The sequence below is a fragment of the Lagenorhynchus albirostris genome, chromosome 11 (genome assembly GCF_949774975.1).
Source record: "Lagenorhynchus albirostris chromosome 11, mLagAlb1.1, whole genome shotgun sequence".
NCBI classification, from domain to species: domain Eukaryota; kingdom Metazoa; phylum Chordata; class Mammalia; order Artiodactyla; family Delphinidae; genus Lagenorhynchus; species Lagenorhynchus albirostris.
In genome coordinates, this window is record NC_083105.1 from 87815518 (window position 1) to 87839884 (window position 24367).

Genomic DNA, 24367 nt, shown 5'->3' on the forward strand with positions numbered 1-24367 from the left:
GATACCTCATTGTAGTTTTGTTTGCATTTATCTAATGATTAGGGATGTTGAGCATCCTTTCATGTGTTTGTTGGCAATCTGTATCTCTTCTTTGGAGAAATGTCTCTTTAGGTCTTCTGCCCATTTTTGGATTAGGTTGTTTGTTTTTTTGATATTGAGCTGTGTGGGCTGTTTGTAAATTTTGGAGATTAATCCTTTGTCAGTTGTTTCATTTGCAAATATTTTCTCCCATTCTGAGGGTTGTCTTTTGGTCTTGTTTATGGCTTCCTTTGCTGTGCAAAAGCTTTTAAGTTTCATTAGGTCCCATTTGTTTATTTTTGCTTTTATTTCCCTTTCTCCAGGAGGTGAGTCAAAAAGGATCTTGCTATGATTTATGTGATAGAGTGTTCTGCCTATGTTTTCCTCTAAGAGTTTTATAGTGTGTGGCCTTACGTTTAGGTCTTTAATCCATTTTCTGTTTATTTTTGTGTATGGTGTTAGGGAGTGTTATAATTTCATTCTTTTCCATGTAGCTATCCAGTTTTCCCAGCACCACTTATTGAAGAGGCTGTCTTTTCTCCATTGTATATTCTTGCCTCCTTTATCAAAGATAAGGTGACCATGTGTGTGTGGGTTTGTCTCTGGGCTTTCTATCCTGTTCCATTGATCTATATTTCTGTTTTTGTGCCAGTACCATACTGTCTTGATTACTGTAGCTTTGTAGTATAGTCTGAAGTCATGGAGCCTGATTCCTCCAGCTCTGTTTTTCATTCTCAAGATTGCTTTGGCTATTTGGGGTCTTTTGTGTTTCCATACAAATTGTGAAATTTTCTGTTCTAGTTCTGTGAAAAATGCCAGTGGTAGTTTGCTAGGGATTGTATTGAATCTGTTGATTGCTTTGGGTAGTAGAGTCATTTTCACAATGTTGATTCTTCCAATCCAAGAACATGGAATATCTCTCCATCTGTTGGTATCATCTTTAACTTCTTTCATCAGTATCTTATAGTTTTCTGCATACAGGTCTTTTATCTCCTTAGGTAGGTTTATTGCTAGGTATTTTATTCTTTTTGTTGCAATGGTAAATGAGAGTGTTTCCTTAATTTCTCTTTCAGATTTTTCATCATTAGTGTATAGGAAAGCAAGAGATTTCTGTGCATTAATTTTGTAACCTGCTACTTTACCAAATTCATTGATTAGTCCTAGTAGTTTTCTGGTAGCATCTTTAGGATTCTCTCTGTATAGTATCATGTCATCTGCAAACAGTGACAGCTTTACTTCTTCTTTTCCGATTTGGATTCCTTTTACTTCTCTTTCTTCTCTGATTGCTGTGGCCTAAACTTCCAAAACTATGTTGAATAACAGTGGTGAGAGTGGACAACCTTGTCTTGTTCCTGATCTTAGGAGAAATGGTTTCAGATTTTCACCATTGAGAATGATGTTGGCTGTGGGTTTGTCATATATGGCCTTTATTATGTTGAGGAAAGTTCCCTCTATGCCTACTTTCTGGAGGGCTTTTATCATAAATGGGTGTTGAATTTTGTCAAAAGCTTTTTCTGCATCTATTGAGATGATCATATGGTTTTTCTCCTTCAATTTGTTAACATGCTTTATCACATGGATTGATTTGCGTATACTGAAGAATCCTTGCATTCCTGGGATAAACCCCACTTGATCATGGTGTATGATCCTTTTAATGTGCTGTTGGATTCTGTTTGCTAGTATTCTAGTTGAGGATTTTTGCATCTATGTTCATCAGTGATATTGGCCTGTAGTTTTCTTTCTTTGTGACATCTTTGGTTTTGGTTATCAGGGTGATGGTGGCCTCATAGAATGAGTTTGGGAGTATTCCTCCCTCTGCTATATTTTGGAAGAGTTTGAGAAGGATAGGTGTTAGGTCTTCTTTAAATGTTTGATAGAATTCGCCTGTGAAGCCATCTGGTCCTGCGCTTTTGTTTGTTGGAGGATTTTTAATCACAGTCTCAATTTCAGTGCTTGTGATTGGTCTGTTCATATCTTCTATTTCTTCCTGGTTCAGTCTCAAAAGATTGTGCTTTTATAAGAATTTGTCCATTTCTCACAGGTTGTCCATTTTATTGGCATAGAGTTGCTTGTAGTAATCTCTCATGATCCTTTGTATTTCTGCAGTGTCAGTTGTTACTTCTCCTTTTTCATTTCTAATTCTGTTGATTTGAGTCTTCTCCCTTTTTTTTCTTGATGAGTCTGGCTAATGGTTTATCATTTTTGTTTATCTTCTCGAAGAACCAGCTTTTGGTTTATTGATCTTTGCTATCGTTTCCTCCATTTCTTTTTCATTTATTTCTGATCTGATCTTTATGATTTCTTTCCTTCTGCTAACTTTGGTATTTTTTTGTTCTTCTTTCTCTAATTGCTTTAGGTGTAAGGTTAGGTTGTTTATTTGAGATGTTTCTTGTTTCTTGAGGTAGGACTGTATTGCTATAAACTTCCCTCTTAGAACTGCTTTTGCTGCATCCCATAGGTTTTGGGTTGTCGTGTTTTCATTGTCATTTGTTTCCAGGTATTTTTTGATTTCCCCTTTGATTTCCTCAGGGATCTCTTGGTTATTTAGTAGTGTATTGTTTAGCCTCCATGTGTTTTATATTTTACGGATTTTTTCCTGGAATTGATATCTAGTCTCATAGCATTGTGGTCGGAAAAGATACTTGATATGATTTCAATTTTCTTACATTTACCAAGGCTTGATTTGTTACCCAAGATATGATCTATCCTGGAGAATGTTCCATGAGCACTTGAGAAGAAAGTGTATTCTATTGTTTTTGGATGGAATGTCCTATAAATATCAATTAAGTCCATCTTGTTTAATGTATCATTTAAAGCTTATGTTTCCTTATTTATTTTGATTTTGGGTGACTGTCCATTGGTCACAGTGGGGTGTTAAAGTCCCCTACTATGATTGTGTTACTGTCGATTTCCCCTTTTATGACAGTTAGTATTTGCCTTATGTATTGAGGGGCTCCTATGCTGGGTACATAAATATTTACAATCATTACATCTTCTTCTAGGATTGATCCCTTGATCATTATGTAGTATCCTTCTTTGTCTCTTGTAATAGTCTTTATTTTAAAGTCTATTTTGTCTGATATGAGAATTGCTACTCCAGCTTTCTTTTGATTTCCATTTGCATGGAATATCTTTTTCCATCCCCTCACTTTCAGTCTGTATGTGTCCCTAGGTCTGAAGTGGGTCTCTTGTACACAGCATATATATGGGTCTTGTTTTTGTATCTATTCAGCCAGTCTATGTCTTCTGGTTGGAGCATTTAATCCATTTACACTTAAGGTAGTTATCGATATGTATGTTCCTATTCCCATTTTCTTAATTGTTTTGGGTTTGTTATTGTAGGTCTTTTCCTTCTCCTGTTTTTTTCTGCCTAGAGAAGTTCCTTTAGTATTTGTTGTAAAGCTGGTTTTGTGGTGCTGAATTCTCTTAGCTTTTGCTTGTCTGTAAAGGTTTTAATTTCTCCATCAAATCTGAATGAGATCCTTGCTGGGTAATCTTGGTTATAGGTTTTTCCCTTTAATCTGTTTAAATATGTCCTGCCACTCCCTTCTGGCTTGCAAAGTTTCTGCTGAAAGATCAGCTGCTAACCTTATGGAGACTCCCTTGTATGTTATTTGTTGTTTTTCCCTTGTTGCTTTTTATATTTTTTCTTTGTATTTAATTTTTGATAGTTCGATTAATATGTGTCTTTGTGTGTTTCTCCTTGGATTTATCCTGTATGGGACTCTCTGCACTTCCTGGACTTGATTGACTATTTCCTGTCCCATATTAGGGAAGTTTTCAACTATAATCTTTTCAGATATTTTGTCAGTCCCTTTTTCTCTTCTTCTTCTGGGACCCCTATAATTTGAACGTTGGTGCGTTTAATGTTGTCCCAGAGGTCTCTGAGACTGTCCTCAGTTCTTTTCATTCTTTTTTCTTTATTCTGCTCTGCAGTAGTTATTTCCACTATTTTATCTTCCAGGCCACTTATCTGTTCTTCTGCCTCAGTTATTCTGCTGTTGATTCCTTCTAGAGGATTTTTAATTTCATTTATTGTGTTGTTCATCATTATTTGTTTGCTTTTTAGTTCTTCTTGGTCCTTGTTAAACATTTCTTGTATTTTCTCCATTCTATTTCCAAGATTTTGGACACTCTTTACTATATTTATTCTGAATTCTTTTTCAGGTAGACTGCCTATTTCCTCTTCATTGGTTTGGTCTGGTGAGTTTTTACTTTGCTCCTTCATCTGCTGTGTGTTTCTCTGTCTTCTCATTTTGCTTAACTTACTGTTTGGGGTCTCCTTTTCGCAGGCTGCAGGTTCGTAGTTCCCGTTGTTTTTGGTGTCTGACCCCAGTGGCTAAGGTTGGTTCAGTGGGTTGTGTAGGCTTCCTCGTGGAGCAGAGTGGTGCCTGTGTTCTGGTGGATGAGGCTGGATCTTGTCTTTCTGGTGGGCCGGACAGCATCCGGTGGTGTGTTTTGGGGTGTCTTTGACCTGCTTATGATTTTAGGCAGCCTCTCTGCTAATGAGTGGGGTTGTATTCCTGTCTTGCTAGTTGTTTGGCATAGGGTGTCCAGCACTGTCGCTTGCTGGTCGTTAAGTGGAGATCTCTGGGAGAGCTTTCACCATTTCATATTACGTGGAGCCAGGAGGTCTCTGGTTGACCAATGTCCTGAACTCGGCTCTTCTACCTCAGAGGCACAGGCCTGAAACCCAGCTGGAGCACCAAGACCCTTTCAGTCACATGGCTCAGAAGAAAACGTAGAAAAATAGAAAGAAAGAAAATAAATAAAGTTATTTAAAATTTTTTTAAATAATTATAAAGAAAAAAGTTAAAAAGAAAAAAAAAGGAAAGAAAGAAGAGAGCACCCAAACCAAAAAACAAGTCCACTAATGATAACAAGTGGTAAAAAGTATACTAAAAAGAAAAAAAAGAAAAAAACAATGGACAGACAGACTCCTAGGACAAATGGTAAAAGCAAAGCTATACAGACAAAATCACACAAAGAAGCATACACATACAACTCACAAAAAGAGAAAAAGAAAAAAATATATATATCTATATATATATATAAAAAATGCAAGAGAGCAACCAAGTCGATAAACAAATCTACCAATGATAATAACCTCTAAATACTAAACTAAGATAGACATAAAACCAGAAACAAACTAGATGCAGAAAGCAAATCCCAAGTCTACAGTTGCTCCCAAAGTCCACCACCTCAATTTTGGGACGATTTTTTGTCTATTCAGTTATTCCAGAGATGCAGGGTACATCAAGTTGATTGTGGAGATTTAATCCGCTGCTCCTGGGGCTGCTGGGGGAGACTTCCCTTTCTCTTCTTTGTTCGCAGAGCTCCCGGGGTTCAGATTTGGATTTTGCCCCACCTCTGCGTGTAGGTCGCCTGAGGGCGTCTGTTCTTTGCTCAGACAGGACGGGGTTAAAGGAGTAGCTGATTCAGGCACTCTGGCTCACTCAGGCCGGGTTGGGGGGGGGGCGGGGGGAGGGAGGGGTACGGAACGCAGGGCAAGCCTGAGGCAGCAGACACCAGCATGACGTTGCAATAGCCTGAGGCACGCCCAAAATTGCAACTCTTAAGCTTCACCTTGGACTCCTTTTAACTCAGTAAGGACCAGGAGAGTACTGAGGCCACTGGGCCAATCTCCTCTGTGTGCCACCATCTGAAGACAGGATGCACAGTGCGGGCATCTCCACAGCATGGAATACGAGGAATGAATCATCATGAAAAATCAGTGGCAATGTTGGCAAGTTCAGTTAAAGCCTTGGTGTCCTGGAGTAACTTCAAAACAGAAGGATATTATTATTATTTTTAATTATTAGGGCTTCCCTGGTGATGCAGTGGTTAAGAATCTGCCTGCCAATGCAGGGGACACGGGTTCGATCCCTGGCCCAGGAAGATCTCACATGCCGTGGAGCAACTAAGTCCGTGCACCACAACTACTGAGCCTTAGCTCTAGAGCCCGAGAGCCACAACTACTGAGCCCACGTGCCTAGAGCCCATGTTCCACAACAAAAGAAGCCACGACAGTGAGAAGCCCGTGCACCACAATGAAGAGTAGCCCCGGCTTGCCGCAACTAGAGAAGCCCAGGCGCATCAACGAAGACCCAACGTAGCCAAAAATAAAAACAAATATTTATTGGCATATAGTTGATTTACAATGCTGTGTTAATTTCAGGTGTAAAGTGAATCAGTTATACATATACATATATCCACTCTTTTTCTTTTTTTAGATTCTTTTCCCATATAGGCCATTACAGAGTATTGAGTTCCCTGTGCTAAACAGCAGGTTATTATTAATCTACTTTATATATAGTAGTGTATATATATCAGTCCCAATCTACCAATTTATCCCTCCCCCACTCACCCCTGGTAACCACAGTTTGTTTTCTACATCTGTGACTCTACTTCTGTTTTGTAAATAAGTTCATCTGTACCCTTTTATTTAAGATTCCACATGAAAGTGATATGATATTTGTCTTCTGCAGAAGGATATCATCTTCTCCTCCTATTTTTGTTTCTTCTTGGCATTCTGACCTGATGATATCAATAGTTAACAATTTCTCATGTGTTTGCCCTCTCTTGGGTTGTGAGGTTTTTAGCAGCAATGGGATCTGCCACTGTTTTCAACATTAATGTATCTGGAGCAGAGTTTTTTAGCAGGCGTTGGTTGCTTAAAATATGTTAAGGAAGAAGATGCATTTTTGAGAGGCAACTGGCTTTGTTAACCATCCATGTTTTCAGTGAAACTACTTTCTGTGCATCAAACAGTACTTTGATCCGCATCGTTTCTGAAGGAAACATTTAACAATGGAATATCATCCATTTCAGATCAAACAATAGGCCTCAAGCTCAAATAATAAGTGTGGACATTTGTGTCAAACTGCGTTTACTCTCGTTCGTGAACATTTTACAAAACGCTGGCTTTGATTGCCAAGTGCTGAGGTTTGAGGACGGGATGCTGTCTTTTGAAGTTACTCTCTCCAAAGAGAGAAGGCAGCCTGCACTAAAACTGAAGAAAAGAGAGAAAATACTTCTGAACAGCTACCTGCTTCCTAATTTTCATGATTGCCTGGATGAACAATCTACTGTTAAGCAAATGAAATGAAATCAGGCAATGAAATTGCTTTAGGCAATTCCTTAATTATTTTGGTAACTGTGAGTTTGGGGATCGTTTTCTACCACTTTTTAAGAGTCGTTGAAAGCCCGTGAGAACACCATCCATTTCTGTCTTGACACAATATATTTTCTGAAGGTAATTTACGAGAGGAGTGATTTTCTTCATTGCTAATTTTTAATAGCCGCCAACTGATCCTCTCAGAGATGCGCAATTCACTCTGAAAACACAAATTGAAAAATCCACTCGATGATTGGAGTTCTTGGAACTCATGGATTAACTAAACTTAAACAAATAAGCAGAACTTCAGACTCCGGACTCACGGCCTGGGATGAAATTTAAAATAAACCTTGTAACAGAGGAAAAGCGCTTTGCTTTTGCAGGGCTGTTAGGCTAAATATTTTGAACGCTCCTAACAAGCAGGGGTCTTGGCAACACGGTGAAGAGCGGGGGTATTTTTATTCTGTAGGTGAGAAGATAAAGGTATAAACATATAAATTTCTTCTTTCTCAAGCCAAACTATTTCTCACAGTGTGCCTTATCATGGTTTACTTGAAGTTTTAAAAACAGAAAGGGTTAGGAATGCCGTAGGAAATGGCCATATATTTACATATATTAGTCTTCGAATAGATGGAGAGATATAAGTGCAGATAATAACCAAATACTCTTTCTAGAAAGGAGAGATTGCAAATAAAATTATTTCACAGGGACAGCATATTCTTGTAAGTCTTCAAAACCAATTATTCTCTAAGATTTTTTAAAGTGTAACCATGTCTAAAGTTAGAGAGATGAAGTTTATGACCTTTGAAGTCTCACCCAACCTTCTGTTACACACACACATCTATACATTCATACACACACACACACACACACACACACACACACACACGTGAAGGAACTCTGATGAATACTCACACTCTCAAACATATTTATCTTCACTTTCTATTTGAATAATTTTAAGAGATTCCAGGAAAAAGACATGGCACATGAAATACAAACTTTTGGATGATTCAGACCACCCTAATGTGAAATACTTAAAATTAAAACATTTAAAAATTTAAAATATGACTTTAAAAAGTTCTGAAGTACCAACTCCTTTGAGTAACTGCGTCTTTAACTCCATGCTCCTGAGAACAGGAGAAAATGTGTATCAAGACACAAGGAACGTTGGGCAATCAAAAGGAGATGATAAATAATACTGGAGGGAAATGATTTAAGTGAATCCATGTGTTTGTGTTGTAAAACTCAGTTTTAGTTGAACGAGAAAGGGACTAGTATGTCTGATAAATACATGCCTCTTTTCCACACCCACAGGAAAATAGACAGCCCTAATATTTTTCCAAAACAAGAAAGTATCTAAAGTATAGAGATAAAAAAAAAAAATCACAATGCCATAATTAAAGTCCTCTCTCACTTCAAATTTTCCATAGGCAAAACTCAGTCTAACTTGTAGGTGTAGAGATATCTGTAATAGTTGTAATAGGATGATAAGAACCATAAAACTTATAGGAATCTGGAAAGGGACTACTCGCTGCAGATGTGATAAGCATGAAATTAGATTATAAAAGCAGAATGACAGAAAGGCATCTCGACATATTCAGTGACGCATAATAGAAAAGCAAGATTGAAAATGCAAATTATATTTAAATCTCCCATTTTTAGGCTTTAATCAAAGGATTCCTATGTGATTTCATCCATTTATTTTATATTAGTAACTGCATAATAATTGGTTGCGTTTCAACTGTTTAAATGAATGTTGACTGATGGAGCCAGAGGACACACTGTTTACTTGCTTTGCGCAAAGAACAGATTTCATTAGCCCTGTCTGGAAACAGGTCATTTATCTTCCAGTGTTTCTGTTCTTTCAGTTTATGCTTGCATCCCCCTACCTCTTTTGCCTCCTGCTTCTTATTTTCCTCCTTAGATTCTCTGCACACTTTATTTAATTCCATTTCCTTAGACTCTTTGCCACATAAAGGGGCTTTTCTCAGCCCCTTCCCACAGTTTTCTTGAAAACTGGGTGGCAACCACTGTCACTTACATCACACCTACTTAGGAAATCAACCCCACCTTGCCATCTATGCAGGGAAACGAGCTTTCAAACAGAAAGGCCCATCTGATCAGGGAGAAGTATGACTGAACTCCAGCTCTCTGATTCTTGCTGGAGATTCTTCTCCCTTTTGGCAGGCTTTCAGGGATTGGTTTAGTTGAATTCAGCACGCATAGGATATAGGTTATTTTATAAATATTTAGCTCTGCTGTGACAGCAGTCTAAATATGGCACAATGCAAAATCCCTTCCAAAGTAATCTATGATGGAGATTTTTTTATGTACTTTAAGGCTCTTGCCATTCCCGTGGCTCTCATCTCTACCATCTGCCTTGGTGGTATCTTCCGTGGACGTTCTTTTCCTTTCACACTTTGCCCTTCTTGAGTGCAGGCATATGAAGTCGGGGGCAGGACACAGGATATGAAGCTGTTCCTCACATCTGTCCCATCATTTTCTCCGTTATTTCCGGTGAATATGCTAACCCTAAATTTCTATCTTCTTGACTTTACCATGTTGGTGATTTTAAGAATTTTAATTTTATGACCTAAATGAAGAAACTGAGAGACAGAAAACCAAATCCTTTCATTATCTTGTCCTCAGCCAAGGAAAAGCCCCCAAAATCCTAATTTTAAATGATCTTAATTTGTCATCCTCAATTTTTTTTCTAGTAAGTCTTTAGGACAAAAGAAAGAATTCTGGACTAATTGTGTGGCCTTGGGCAAGTTACTCAATATTTCTGTGCCTCAGTTTCCTTATCTGAGCCTGTCTTCCGAGCTATACAAGAATGTAGAACACAAATTCATACGTCATCTCTCGGGTTACATATTATTATTGTCTAATATTTTAATTCTTTCCATTAAAAATCTTTTAAAAATACCCACAGATCTGGAAATACTATTATTTACACATATAATGTTTGTCTGGATGGAATCATGGTTTTCAAATTTATGTGTTCACCATTTTTATTAGATCTCAGACTTTTTCTCTGCAATTATATTTTTTTCTAGAATACATCCATCATACATTCCTTTAGTTAAGATCTGGTAGGTGGTAAGGTTTTGACTTACTTGAAGGTATCTTTAACTCATTCCTAGTCTTCTGAGATAGATTTTCCCCACACACAATTTTAGGTTGACTATTATATTGTCTCAGAACTTTGAAGAAAATATTTTCCTGTGCTCTGACACCCTTTATTTGTGACAGTTCAACTCTCAGACTGACTAAAAGGTATCTTTTCTCTGGCTAACTTTAAGATTTCTTTTCATCTTTGGTGTTCTGTAGTTTCACTGTTTTGTGTCTATGTGTGAATTTTTTTTACTCTTTCCTCTCCTTCTACTCAAATAGTTTATGTTCCCTATCCTCTACTAAAACTATGATCATGTATATTACACTTTCTAATTCCTTCTCCTATATCTCTTGAAGTCTTTTACATTTTCCAGTTTCTCATCTGTGTTTCATTCCATGGAATTTCTTCACATTCTCTGCCTTCTAGTTTACTAATTCTCCCTTCAGTAGTCTTTTATGCCATTTAACCTATCATATTTCCCTGATTACATTTCCAAAAGACATTTAGCTGCCCTACAATTATGTCTTCTCTCATTGCTATTTTTTATGACCTCATGTTTTTCTTTAAACATTTGAGTAGCTTTTTAGCACTTAAATATCTCAACCCTTTTAGAGATCTGTACAGGGTTTTTTTTTCTATTTTCTCTAACTCGTGGTGCTTTCTTGCATGTTTACAGTGATCTTGGTTGTAAGCTCCAATTTGTTTGAGCTTGATATGTTGGGGTTGCATAGCCCTTAACTGGTGATGCTTTCCTCCAAAAATTATCTGTACATATTTTTGTCGGGAGTCAAGGGGTCCTTCTGAATTAGAACCACTTCAGTGCCCCTTCAAAAGTCTCAGGTTTAATGTGGAATGCTCAAATTCAGTTCCTCCACCTTGCTGGGGTCCCAAATGAGTCTCTGCATTCCTGAGCTCATCTGCATTTGCCCTAAGTGCAATCCCAGTTTAAGTATTTGCCCACATTGTCCTGTTCCTGACCCTAGTGAAAGCTCAATTCTAATCCTCAGGTCATGAATGACTTATAAGTTACAAAAAGTAATGAACATTTCTAACGAGCAGAGAGGACCAGATTAATTTTTGGAAAATCAGATTACCTTTCATGGTTTCTTTCAGTAATGCAATGCCAATAAAATGGTACTTTGTGGAGGAAGTGTCTTCCTACACTCAACAGTAGAGATTTAAGCCAAGTCAGTGCTTAAATGGTTTCAAGGAATAGTTACCAGTATAAAGTGGGTGATCAAAGGGGAAAGAAAGTACTAAATTTTCTTTTCTAGATGTATGAAACAACAACAGAAGTCCTTCCTTAAGTTAGTCCTTCCTTTTAAAATTAAGTTTATATTTCAAGGTGGTCTCTTGAAATATTAGTGGAATGTGAGTACTGGTTCTCTAACCCTTACAGAAACACTGCCATTTCAGGACTTCTGCTTCGGACTATGATGCAGTAGTTTGTGGTAAATCCATGCTTCTTTGAGAACAAATAGAAAAGTTGAGTTAAAAATTTAAAAAGCGATCGAGGGAAGGCAAACCAATTCTGAGAGACTAGGTTTCCAAATAGAAGAGACCCTCAGAAGGGTGAGCCAAAATGCTGTGAACCGTTCTTCCATTCAGAGCGTTATTTACGGACCATTGGCATGGAACAAAAGGTTAAGAATCCAGGCAGAGGGATGCAGTTATTAGGAAGGCAAGCCAAGAGAGCTTTTAGTAATGTCATGAGGCTGAGGACACAAACATTGGAGTTTGGGGCTGCCATGGCAGCCAGAACTTGAATGTCTAACAGCCCAGTGGGAAGAGGGCAACTTTCCCCTTGAGCCATTTGGTGAATTCTTGAGCTGCTTGAAGATTAAGAAGCTAAGCAGGGAGCTACTGAAAATCTCAGTCGAGTTTTCTGCAATACCGAGAGGTGAAAACTTGGAGTTAGAACATTCCAAGAAGGAGAGGTCAGAGTAGATACCCAGACTCTCAACTGGGATTCAAGGAGGGGGCCAATTTGGAGATGGAATCTGACAAAAACTGTATTTCAGTTTTGAGTCAGCAGAGGTTCTGATTAAATGAGGTAATCTTCCCTCCAAATCATTTTACTTTCCTACCTGAAACTTCATTGATACCTGAACTCCTTACCACAGCTCCTGGGTCCCGTATGGCCTCTGTCCACAGACCTGCTTTCATCTCCCATTCTGCATTCAGGGCTCTCCTTTTCTTCTTGGTAGCTTTGCCAGCCATTTAGAATCTTAAGTTGCTGAGGCTTTCCCTCACCAAGTTGGGTCTTTATATCTCTTTTGTTATTTGAAAGTTTTCCCTCACGTCCTTATCATAGCCTTTAACACACTACGTATATAGTAATAGCTGTCCATCTGTTTATAGTCCCACTAGAATGTAAGTGAGAATTCTGTGAGAGGATGAACAGGGTCTGGTTTAGTCACTGCCGCTTTCCTCAAATTAGTTTAGTGTCAGAGATAGTGAACACTCCACACGTACTTATTAAGTGATGCTTGCGGGAAGGGAGAAGCTAATGCTTAGAAGCACAAGGGGTGAACTGACACCATCGTGGAAAACCCCATGCAGATCCTAGATGGGAGAGATGACATCAAATTTCATTCTGTACCTGTTTGAAAGAGAAGGAAAACCTCCTACCCACGGTACTCTTGGGTCTTTTGGTTGCTGCTCGCAAAGGTTCTGAATTGTGTTTTCTCCAAATTTAAATACCTCTCCTTTTCTGTATTTCTATGTTTGGGGGGAGGTGAGTGACACAGAGTAAGAATTTCTTTGAAAAATTATAATACATATAGTAAATGAAACATTTCCTAGAACTTATAAATACCACACTTCTGGAAAATAATTTTCTTTTTTAACAGACACTAAAAATAAAATTGACATTTGATAAGTACTTCATTAGCTTTTATATAATAAGATGATGCTTCCAGAGATTATCCTTAACAGTGACACTGATTTCCTACTCATTCAATAAGTTCAAGATAGGATAGTTGGTACAGCTACCTTAAAAGAATCTGTATCATCATATAAAGCGGAAATTTAAGTAACTATAGTTGGTTATTGAGGCTTTTGCTTTTTAGAAGAGTCAAACCAAGCACACCTGAGTGTTTCAACACTTGAAGCTTAGTTCATTCCACGACTGCACGCTCAATGAGTATGAGCTCTTTCTCCAATAAGTTACTTACCTGGTCGATTTTGCTTTTTAGCCTTTACGTGGTTAGAGGCAGCAACAGCATAGGATGAAGTGAAGGATCTGCTTTTGGTGAGAGTCATCATCACTGAGTTTTTCCAAGAATCTGGATTAATAGCACTATAAAGACAGGGTATAACGAAAAATGAAGAAATTATTCATCAATTATTGGGGCGGACCTTACCAGAACCAACCATCATTTCCATAGTAGACTTTCTGAGTCATGGTCCAGGTTCAGTGACAGAACCACTTTACTTCCAAATGACAAACAAGGTTATCTAAATTCAATCTCTACTGCAGGGATACAGTACACACTCTTTAAGGATTCTGGGTTAACAAAAGACAAAAGATAGCTCTACTGTTTATCCAATTACTAGGTATCAAACACCTTCTCTTTCTACTTCTACAATCATGTTCCTCACAGATTTTCTAAAAACATGGCAAGTTAACTAGTTAAGATGCAGGTGAACTTACATTAAATATGAATGGCATAATGCTTCCTTCTATACCCTTTTTAATTTATTATTCTTGGTGTAACTAAATTAAAAAATCAAGTGCTTATAAAATCATTCAAAGATAATACTCTTTGCAGTATCGTGAAGGAAAAGGTTAGTAAGAGGTCTTTTAACCTACCATTTCTTTTACTGATGATACCCTGGAAAGAAAGGGATGATGAGCCAAACCCCCTAGTAGACACTAATGACAGACCTGCTACTAAACATACTGATGCTATTTACTAGAAGAAAGGTAATGACAGTGAGGCTTCACCTAGGGAATGCTTTTAGCCGGATATCCTTGGTCTGTCTAGGTTATTACTGTAAATAAATCTGGAATCAATAAATCTCTGGAAGGTTGGGATGGAGAACATTACAAAACACGGTGTAATTAATGGGATATAAATTTTGGAGCTGTTCCAAACCAAAATTTATCTGCAGGCATTGCTCAAAACCTTACATGCTGAATCTGAAACAGAATCCATTGTAATTTGAGAGAGAAAAGAATTTGGGAAGTCATGTGGACAATCTTGGACCGCTGAAAAGGAAAAGTGTTTGGTTTGTGCTTGCCTGACACCTGTGTGCTTTCAAGCATTAATAAATTTGGTACTGGGTAAAATCCATCATTTGCGTGAGGATAACTGGACAATTTGACCTTCAGCCAATCTTAGATTGGCACTGTAAGTGGATGTACTTGGTATCTCTGGGTCACTTGAAATGGATGGAATTAAAGGGTCATGAAAGCTGTACAATTAATGAGGTATAATTTGGAGGTGTTCTATAACCAAAGTGGTATCCTCTGTGCAAGGATCATTATGTGTGCACTGCTTACAATCGTGCATATTAAGTCCAAACCAGAACACATGCTAACGTGGAGTAAAAGGACTTTTAGGGTGTTGTACTACCAGTTTGAGACCTCTCAAAGGGAAGGATGCTGATGCATTGGTTGGCTACTTCCTCTATCCCTTTATTATTAGTAAGTTTAGCAATGGGAGAGATCAATTTGTGTTGAGTCTGATTTGACATTCTGCCACTTGTTACCTCATTTCTTCTCTTTCTTTTTCTTTTTTCAGAGAGACTTTTCTTCAACTGTTGACCCAGGTATTTTAAAACTTCATCTTTTCTCATTTTAAATAGCATTTGAAATGTGGAATAAACTCCAGCAATTATCAAATACAATTAAGGAAAGCCTACAAAATAATATTTGTTTCATATCCTTCTTAGAAATCTCATCCTAGATACTTCACAAATGCCTGGAATTTTGAAACAATAAAATCAAAGAAAACTTTGAATCTGAGATAGACAAGTACACCAGTTATTTCTTTCTACCACTATTCTTTCAACTCCTTTTGCTGGATTGATTGACTTATGAGACTTAAAAAAAAAAAAAAAGACTTACTGTGAAGAAATTTTATGTAATGTATATGTGGCCTAGACGTTTCCTTAGCACATTGTACAATAAACGGGTTGTGACTTTTCTATGTAGACTTTTAAAAGATAAGACCTTAACATTAATTGAATTTATTTTTTAATATCTTAAAAAGTTATATTATGAAAGCTAGCTCAAAAACTGGCTGCTACTGTCTTATACTTCTTTAATAAAAACATTTAAAATATGCTCATTTTGAGAAGTTTCATAAAGTGCAATAACGGAGCATCTTTAATGTATGGGAAGTTAATGAACTTCAAGATAAATAAAATTCCAGCTATATATCCTTTCTTAATATAATATATATTAATTTATTAAACGGATATTATTAATAAAATAACAAACCAATATATGTATGTGTGTGTGTATATGTGTGTGTTTGTATATACACACACGCACACATACACACTCTGTAATTTACAGGCACTTTCAAATGCATTGCTTTGCGTGATCCTTGCAATAGTTTTCAGCTGCCTATTGAACTTCACCATCTTGATTCCTGTTTAAATCTCATGAATATGTAATGATTTGAATTCCAGAGAGGAAAATAGCTTGGGGAAACCTCTACTTGGTCTTCCCACACTAACACAGCAGGGGAAAACTATCTGTGTGTCTGTTGTAGAAGATCTCAACCCCCCTCCACAAAAGTGGATTTTATAACCTTAGTTCTATCTATAAAAATGTCATCCTAGGTCCTAAAAGTCTTACCAGGTCCTAACAGTTTCTTTTACTGAGTTTACAGCGTTCTTTCTGCCTAATATACAGAGGCAGGGGTCAGTCAGTTCCAAGGGCAATGTGAAACGATTAGAGTATGATTTATTTCAGACTTTTTTATTTCTCTCAAGCCTATTTTTTTTAAAGCACCTCCTGGCATTCTTCCACCTAATTTTACTCCAGTTGTTCCATTGTTCCCTTTTTTCCTAAGAATTCCTTCTGGTGAGTACCAAGGCTCTGGATACACATCTCTGAGTGATAGGGCCAAGATTCTGATTCTCAATCCAGTGTCTTTTCACTCAGCTGGATTTAAAGCTACCCAGGAGTAAATCATCCAGCTCTGTACCTAAAGGAATATAAGCTGAGGACTGCTTCTACTTTTCACTTCCCACTCTTTGATCACTGCAGTCCTCAGAGAGCCTCAATGAAAAGACAGACATGGAAAGGAAGAAATAAAAGGGCTGACAGGGAAGAGACTTCAGAGGCTAAAACTCAAATCAGTTTTGAAATGAGTCAGCAGGTTTAGGAATAGGTCTCCTAAGTGAAGAGGTTTTAAATTTGGTTTATCATCAGGGCTGGAGATGATCTGAGGCTATCTTTTCACTATTTTCACACACGACAAAGGATGAGTCAACCAAAACTAGCTGTATTTAATGGTTGGTACCATTGCTACTTACTTACACATGGTTTTCCCTTAAAGGGCTCAAATTCTCTTCAGAATGAATCTTATTTCTTTATAATGGTGAAAATGTTGTACCATTCTCAGATTTTATATCAGGACTTTTAATAGAATAGTGAAATTAAGGAATAGTAAGTTAAACAGTGGAAAAAAGCATACCCAGGCAAGACATCTATTAGTATTTTTGGGACAAAGAGAATGAATGGGATTGTATGCTATTCCTTATCTATTTTGAAAATATTTGAGCATGAGTACTTATTTCATAAAGCAGAATGACAAAATCTTGAGGAGTTAAGCTCATAGAAGTTTTTGAAAGCTTCTTCCTCACGATGATTTCAATGTTAGCCCCCAATCTCATTTAACTAAAAGAAGACAGAAGTAGGAGAAAAGAAATTTGATAAGCAGTAACAAACAGTAACACAAAGAAAGGTGGCATTTAAGAATGCTTGAATGGATTCTTGGTAAAGTCATTCTACGGAAAGTAAGTAAAGGAGCATTCTTGCCAAGGTGTGTTAGTAAAATAAAGATATACACTGAGAACACAAATTCATTTTCTTAAGCAACGAATATTTAACTATAATTCCCTACTACTTATCAGTATTTGCTGTAGTAGAAGTCGACAGTGGTCAATATTTTCATAGGAAAATATCATCAATGACTTGTAATTTTAAACTTTAGGAAATGTTCATGAAACAGATTGGGTAACATCCTCCTGTGGTGATGCGTAGAAGTTTTACAAACGTCCAGGTAATAAGACAAAGTGGAATTATACTGATATGTGAAGAAAGAATCATTCAAAATTGCTTCTGATTCTATAGGTTTATTAGACTACCAATAATATATTAATATGGAAGAAACCAATTATGTTTTTAAACAACAGAGCAAGAGAAATTAGCCGTCATTAAATTCTTAAGATTTGAAAGGTTTCCCTTTCTTTGCCAGTCTCAGAATGGTGCTTTATTTATATTCAAAGCCAAGGTCAAGAGAAAATCACTTCTAATATTGCCACCATGTAGTTCAACAAAGATGTGGTAATTTTTCAGTCATTAGGTCATTAATAAAATTAATGCAAATGTTTCACAAACCTGAAATCATGTGGTAAATGTTCTTGTAACTATTATTCACATAAGGTATGGTATTTCTATTCTAAATAGAAAAGGACAAACATAGTAGCTCCCTCTGAAAGCACCTCTTTCATGATGATGTTTTCTTCAAAACTCTTTCTAGATCTTTGTATTATCTTTCCTTTAGCTTTAGTAACTCTGACTTTTCAGTCACTTTGTAAAATGATCACTAATATACTAAATAAATTTATTCTATTTTTATTGGGGTACCATTGACGTGTAACATTATATTTGTTGCACGTATATAACATAAGGATTTGATATTTATATATACTGTGAATGATCATCACAGCAAGTCTAGTTAACATCCATCGACATGCAGGTTGCAAAATTTTCTTTTCTTCTGATGAGGACTTTTAAGCTCTACTCTCTTAGCAACTTTCAAATATACAATACAATATCATTAACCACAGTCACCATGCTGTACATTAAATCCCCATGACTCATTTATTTTATAATTGCGTTTGTACCTTTTTGAACCCCTTGACCCATTTTGTCTACCCCCGATCCCCCACCTCTGGTAACCACCAACCTGTTCACTATCTAAACAAAGCTTAAATTACCAGCTGTTTGAAGATATTTAGGTGCTCTTAGAATGATAATCTATTTTTTGATCTGATCTTCTGCCTTTGAAATAATGCTAGGAGACTGCTCTGGTGGGCTGGGGGAAATCTAACAATCATTTGCAACTGTCAGGTTGGACACCTTTGATTTAAAGATCCAATGTAGATCTCAGTCCAGGTAAAACCTAGCCCACCTTTATTCTGGGCTCACCCTTTCCACCCAAAGTGACAGTGGCAGGCGTCACCTCAAGTCACTGTCCCCATTTATACTTAAGACCATACAACACAATTTAAGTCTAATTATCTGATGTTAATCCTTATACTGCTCTGGATTTAAACCATTCACCTTTTTCATTTTCAAAGCTGGCCTGCAGCCAACTATAATTGGCTGGGCCTCCCTTCCACTGTAATTTATAACTCATTTTTGGTAAGAAAAAAAAACGTCTCTGAGACATATGAGACCATCAGGAGCACTGCCTAACCTGGATGAAGGTGCTTCATGGAGTTTGATGCTGGCGCTACGGTCCCTCCGTACTGGGGCAGGCTCCAAAGTGGGCAGACCCGTGGCTGAGGTGGTGGTTGTCCAAGTTGATGAAACTCGTCTCAGCAAACCAGGGGGCAAACTTCTCCTCAGGCGCTGGGAAGAAGGAGCGTTGATTTTGTTACCAAGCATATTTTCTATCATTAACTTCTATATAGTGAAACAAAATGGGTTTTTAATTGGCAGTGAAGTTATTAAACTACGTTGGTTGAATATCATTTATCTAAAATTTGGGCACTCAGAAATTCAATAAGAAACTCTGGCCAAAATCAATGAATATTATAAAAATAACATTTTGGGGATCTTCATTTCAATGTTTACACAAATATGGGATTGTGGGAAATGAGAATCAATTACCTTTGTGATAATTTTATAGTTATATTAGTTCAATAGGGCTTATACACCTATACACACATCATGTTAGTCATTATGACCAGTAGATTTTCCTCAAAAGACACTCGTGTGGGACATGGATTAATTTTTATCATCTAGCACAATAGTAGTCTCTATGTCAAAGTGTTTATTGATTTATTTTTAATTTCTTGATTCACAAATGACAGGAGCTAAGGGTAAGAGTATAACTCACAAGAGGTACCACCTCTCTTGGGGTTAACATGACTTAAGACAGGCAAATGGGTAAAGTCATTAGGACCAGCTCCTCTTAATAGAAGACTCTGCTGGTCAACCTGTGACCCTCTCTTTGTTATTTCTTTTCCTACCATATCCTAAGTGGGATCTGTGGCACCATCAGCACTCAGGCATGGTTCTGAGCTCACCAGCATGAGCACTGGCCCTCTAACGAGAGTCTTAATCTTAAAAATCAAAGGAAAGGAAATCTAACACAACTACAGCAATAGTTATAAGAGGCAGGAGCTCAATTCATTTTTATTTGTGGCCAGTTACTCCAAGGAGACCAATTGTGTAGGCAGAGTTTAACAAAGACTCAGTCTGCTCTTCCTGAAGATGGTAAAAACTCTGAGAAGTGAGGATACGGCACCTCAGGATTCAAGAAGACCTCTGATACTAAATAGTTTCCAAAATCTCTTAAAGATCTGGATATGCACCTTAGAACTTAATTCAATAGGAAGAGAAAAGGTCAAGCACTGTAAATATCAGTATTGTCTGTAAATCTGTCACTGACTTCATGTCTATTTTGAGGCCCAAGGGAATCAGTTACTCTCTCCCCATTCCTTTATTGTTGTATCATGCTTAGCCGTATCTTTCTCAGAGAAGTAGATGTTCGAAGGAAACTTAAATAACTTAATTGACAAAGTTGCGTGAAGGACACTGTCCTGAATCAAGAGACTCACAATGGCAAGAACACAGATGTTACTGACTGACCACCAGCTCCAGAGGACAGCTGCTTGTTTACCAAATAAATAAGTGTGCTGGATGTACCTGAGACCACTGAAATTCTGATTCTTTTTTTTAGTCTTTAGCATGACTTGTTTTTAAGTAATACTGAGGTCTAAACTGGGTCCAGAACCCTATTCCCTAGAGCTTACTTTTGTAAAACTCTTATATGTTATATGTAAGAAGAAGAAAATATATGAATCACGAAGGCCATCTTTCACTTTAAATAATCTAAAATCAACTAGAGCGTTTCTAAGTTCAAAACTTGTTGGGTTTGGGAAAGACATGAGGATACTACGAAGGCTACCATACTAAGAAATCAAAGAGCAAAGGAATCTTGTGTTTCAGAAGGCAATGCATTTTAAACAGAATCCACAAGAGTGGGTGCAGGGATTTTTGCTGTTTTTTTTTAAATTTTTTATCACCACTATATCTTTATCCCACAGAACAAATCCTGGTATAGAGAAGAAAAAAATTTCTTGAACGTCTGAGTAAAAAAAGGTAATGCAAAAAGGTAAATTTTTTTCATTACAGAAAGCTATCACGTGTAAGGATGGAAGTCTTTATGTTTACATTAGCATTACTTTGGTCACCATGACTGACAGACACATCTTTGGGGAGTCACTGATATGAATCTCCATGTGGGTTTGGGGTGATAAGAAAGAGGCCCAGGAGACAATGGGAAGAAACAGTTTCACCCTTTCAGGAGCATGTCATTCATACTTACCTTGGGAAGAGCCAGCTTGTCTTTTTCAGAGCTTTCTTCAGAATCAGAGCAGGTATAGTTTTCACTGAAGGAAGCGACGGGGTTCACTCTGGGCTTGTGAATGGCCTGGATGGTGAGCTGCGTGCTGAGAAGGTTGCTCACTGCCCTCAGGGACGTGCACACGTTGGGGGGCAGAGAAGGGTCTGCCAGGAGGTCGGTGATGAGACCGTGAGCCTCGCCCATTACGGCAATATCCACAGTGATACTGGTTCCTGGAGACTGAGACACCAAACACAGGAGGTCAGGCGAGAAAGGCCTGAGGTTGGAGGCACAGGGAGGGAAACTGGGCTTTTTCTGAAACGTAGACTGAAGTGACACTAGGGTTGCAGTAAAGTAACATTCAAATCACATTTCTGTTTCAAATTTTGCCAACATTTGCCGTGGCTTTTGCCAGTTTTGTGTTCAGGGCACATTTTTACTGTTAGAACCTACGGAGGCACTTTGAAGAGATACAAAGATAAACACCAGTTTTTAAAAAATAGAAAGTTTCAGGAAACAACAAAAAAATTCATATTGATCACTCCTAATGAAGAGCTCAACATTTTAATGTATATTATTTAGAAAGTGTCCATTGATAGATGAATGGAAAAAGATGTTTTTTATACACACAGACACACACACACACACACATATACACACACACACACACACACACACACACACACACAATGGAATACTACTCAGCCATAAAAAAGAAATTTCATTCTGAAAAGCAACACTAATATAGTATAAAATTTTAATTTTAGTAATATTCTAGTGTGATATTTGAGCCGGGTGTGTGATAATTATTCAACTAATATTAGAGATAAGCACATAAAGCAACTCAACTTGTTCAGATTCACAAATTGTCCCTCTTCTTGTGGTTGGTAAGAACAGAAATTTCAGTTCTGGAATTCCATGGCACATCTGTCCTATTCTGCCAAACTGCCTATCAGATTCAGAGTTACTACTCTATATTTGCTAAAGAAATGAAGAGCATTAGAAACAGAGGACAGGATCGTTCCTCATCCTGCTGGTCAGGCAGGAACGTAGGCGGGAAGATGTGGGAATAAGGGAGAGCATGGGCAGGGTCAAGGTTAAGAAAGTAGGTGAAGCTTAAAGACGGCATGCAGATGACTGTTAATATTGGAATGCTACCACAGTATGAGGCACGAGGAACCCACGGAACTGTAAACTGAATAACACGGTGATTGGCGTGAGGTTCTGGAACTTGGCTACTTACATCCCAGTCATGACTTCCTGACCCTACCACTTTCTAGCTGCATGATTTGGCAAGTTAGTAAGCTCTCGGTGCTGTGACTTCTCCATCTGGAAAATGGATGTAGTAGAGTACCAACCTCAGAAGGTAATGATAAGAAGTAAAAGGGAGATTATAGGTAAAGCACTTACTATTGTGTTGTAAGCAAACAGTTATAAGTGTTCAATAATGATAATGATATAAATACTAGAAATAATAATTCTGGAGTTTTTCAATAAGAGGCTATTAGAGATTTGGCTATGTATTTGGGAGAAAATAAAGTTTAATCATTCTTTCACAACAGACTTAAAAATAAACTCCTGAGAGATGAAAAATTTTATAATCTTGGGATTAGGAAGACCGTTAAAAATAATATAAATGGCACAAACTGTCAAGAAAACATCTAACAGATCTGACTAAATGAAGACATAAACTTCTCATAAGCAAATATGCCATAAGCAAAGGTAAAAAACAAATAGTCCATGAGAAAATATCTGCCACCCAGAGAAGATAAAACATATGCAAATAAAAGGCCTTTAAAAAAAATCAATAAAAGATAAACTTGGGAAAAGAAAATGAATATACAATTCAAACAAAATTTAATAATCAAATATACAAAAGCTACTTGCCTCCCGAATATTTAAGACACAAACTAAAGTAATAAAAAAAAAAATGTTTACTGGGCTTTCCTGGTGGCGCAGTGGTTGAGAGTCCGCCTGCTGATGCAGGGGACACGGGTTCATGCCCCGGTCTGGGAAGGTCCCACATGCCGCGGAGCGGCTGGCCCCATGAGCCATGGCCGCTGAGCCTGCGCGTCCGGAGCCTGTGCTCCGCAACGGGAGAGGCCACAACAGTGAGAGGTCTGCGTACGGCAAAAAAAAAAAAAAAAAAAAAAAAAAAGTTTACTTATTAAATTGCAAAATAATAAAAGGCTGCTACCACCGAGTATTAGTAATGGTTTGGGGAAATGAGCAGTGAGTAAAAAATAAGCCAATATCATTGCAAAGAAATTCTTGCTGAGTCTATCAATTTATAGTTTAAATGTATATATCCTATAATCTAGCAAGACAATGTAGACATCTAGTCCAAAGAAAAACTACATAGATACAAAAATATAAAGATAAGGTCACAAAGGATACTGCAATGCTCTGATAACAATCAAAGAATGTGGCCACAAATGCATCATCAACAGAGAAATTGTTTTAAAAATTTATATTACAAATATACTATAAAGTATAATGCACTTATTTAAAAGATTTGGGTAGGTCTATAAATGTTTATTTGGAAGAATATTCATAAAATATTGTTTTATTTTTATAAAGTATGTCACAGAAAAAGTGAACATATATTTTTTGCAATCAGAAAAATATGATAATTATGAAAACACCCAACATCTGTGAAGGGAAGGTATCTAGTCTTATAATAACTATAAGCAAGGATAAAGTATTCTGTAAAGCTATCACATAGAAATTATGTCTTTTCGTACTAGAATAATAAGAGTAGCAATTGTAATAATGGTGGATAATAATGGTGACAGCTGGTATTTATTCAGCACAGTGTACAAGGTAGGTACTCTTATTACATTCATTTTTATTAGTCAGAAATAACTTGCCAAGACTTCCCGGTGGCGCAGTGGTTAAGAATTCACCTGCCAATGCAAGGGACACGGATTCGAGCCCTGGTCCAGGAAGATCCCACATGCCGCATAGCAACTAAGCCCGTGTGCCACAACTACTGAGCCTGTGCTCTAGAGCCTGCGAGCAACAACTACTGAGCCTGCGAGCCACAACTTCTGAAGCCCACGTGCCTAGGGCCCGCGCTCCGCAACAAGAGAAGCCACTGCAATGACAAGCCCACGCCCCACAACGAAGAGCAGCTCCCGCTCGCCGCAACTAGAGAAAGCCCGCGTGCAGCAACGAAGATCCAACACAGCCAAAAAAATAAATAAATTTAAAAAAAACACTATTTAAAAAAAAATAACTTGCCAAATAACTGAGTCAAAAATAACTCAGAATCAGATAGCTAGAGCATGGAAA

At 37.5% G+C, this 24367-nt stretch overlaps 1 protein-coding gene across 2 annotated transcripts in view; it reads right to left on the reverse strand.

Moving 5' to 3' along the window:
* PDE3A (phosphodiesterase 3A) overlaps window positions 1-24367 on the reverse strand; it is a 302683-nt gene that overhangs the window by 34606 nt on the left and 243710 nt on the right. For both annotated transcript variants that reach the window (XM_060166751.1, XM_060166752.1), the window contains 3 exons: window positions 21056-21313; window positions 18917-19071; window positions 13427-13551 (listed from right to left, as the gene is read on the reverse strand). In XM_060166751.1, the coding sequence (XP_060022734.1) occupies window positions 13427-13551; window positions 18917-19071; window positions 21056-21313 (538 nt within the window). The remainder of the gene's footprint in view (window positions 1-13426; window positions 13552-18916; window positions 19072-21055; window positions 21314-24367) is intronic.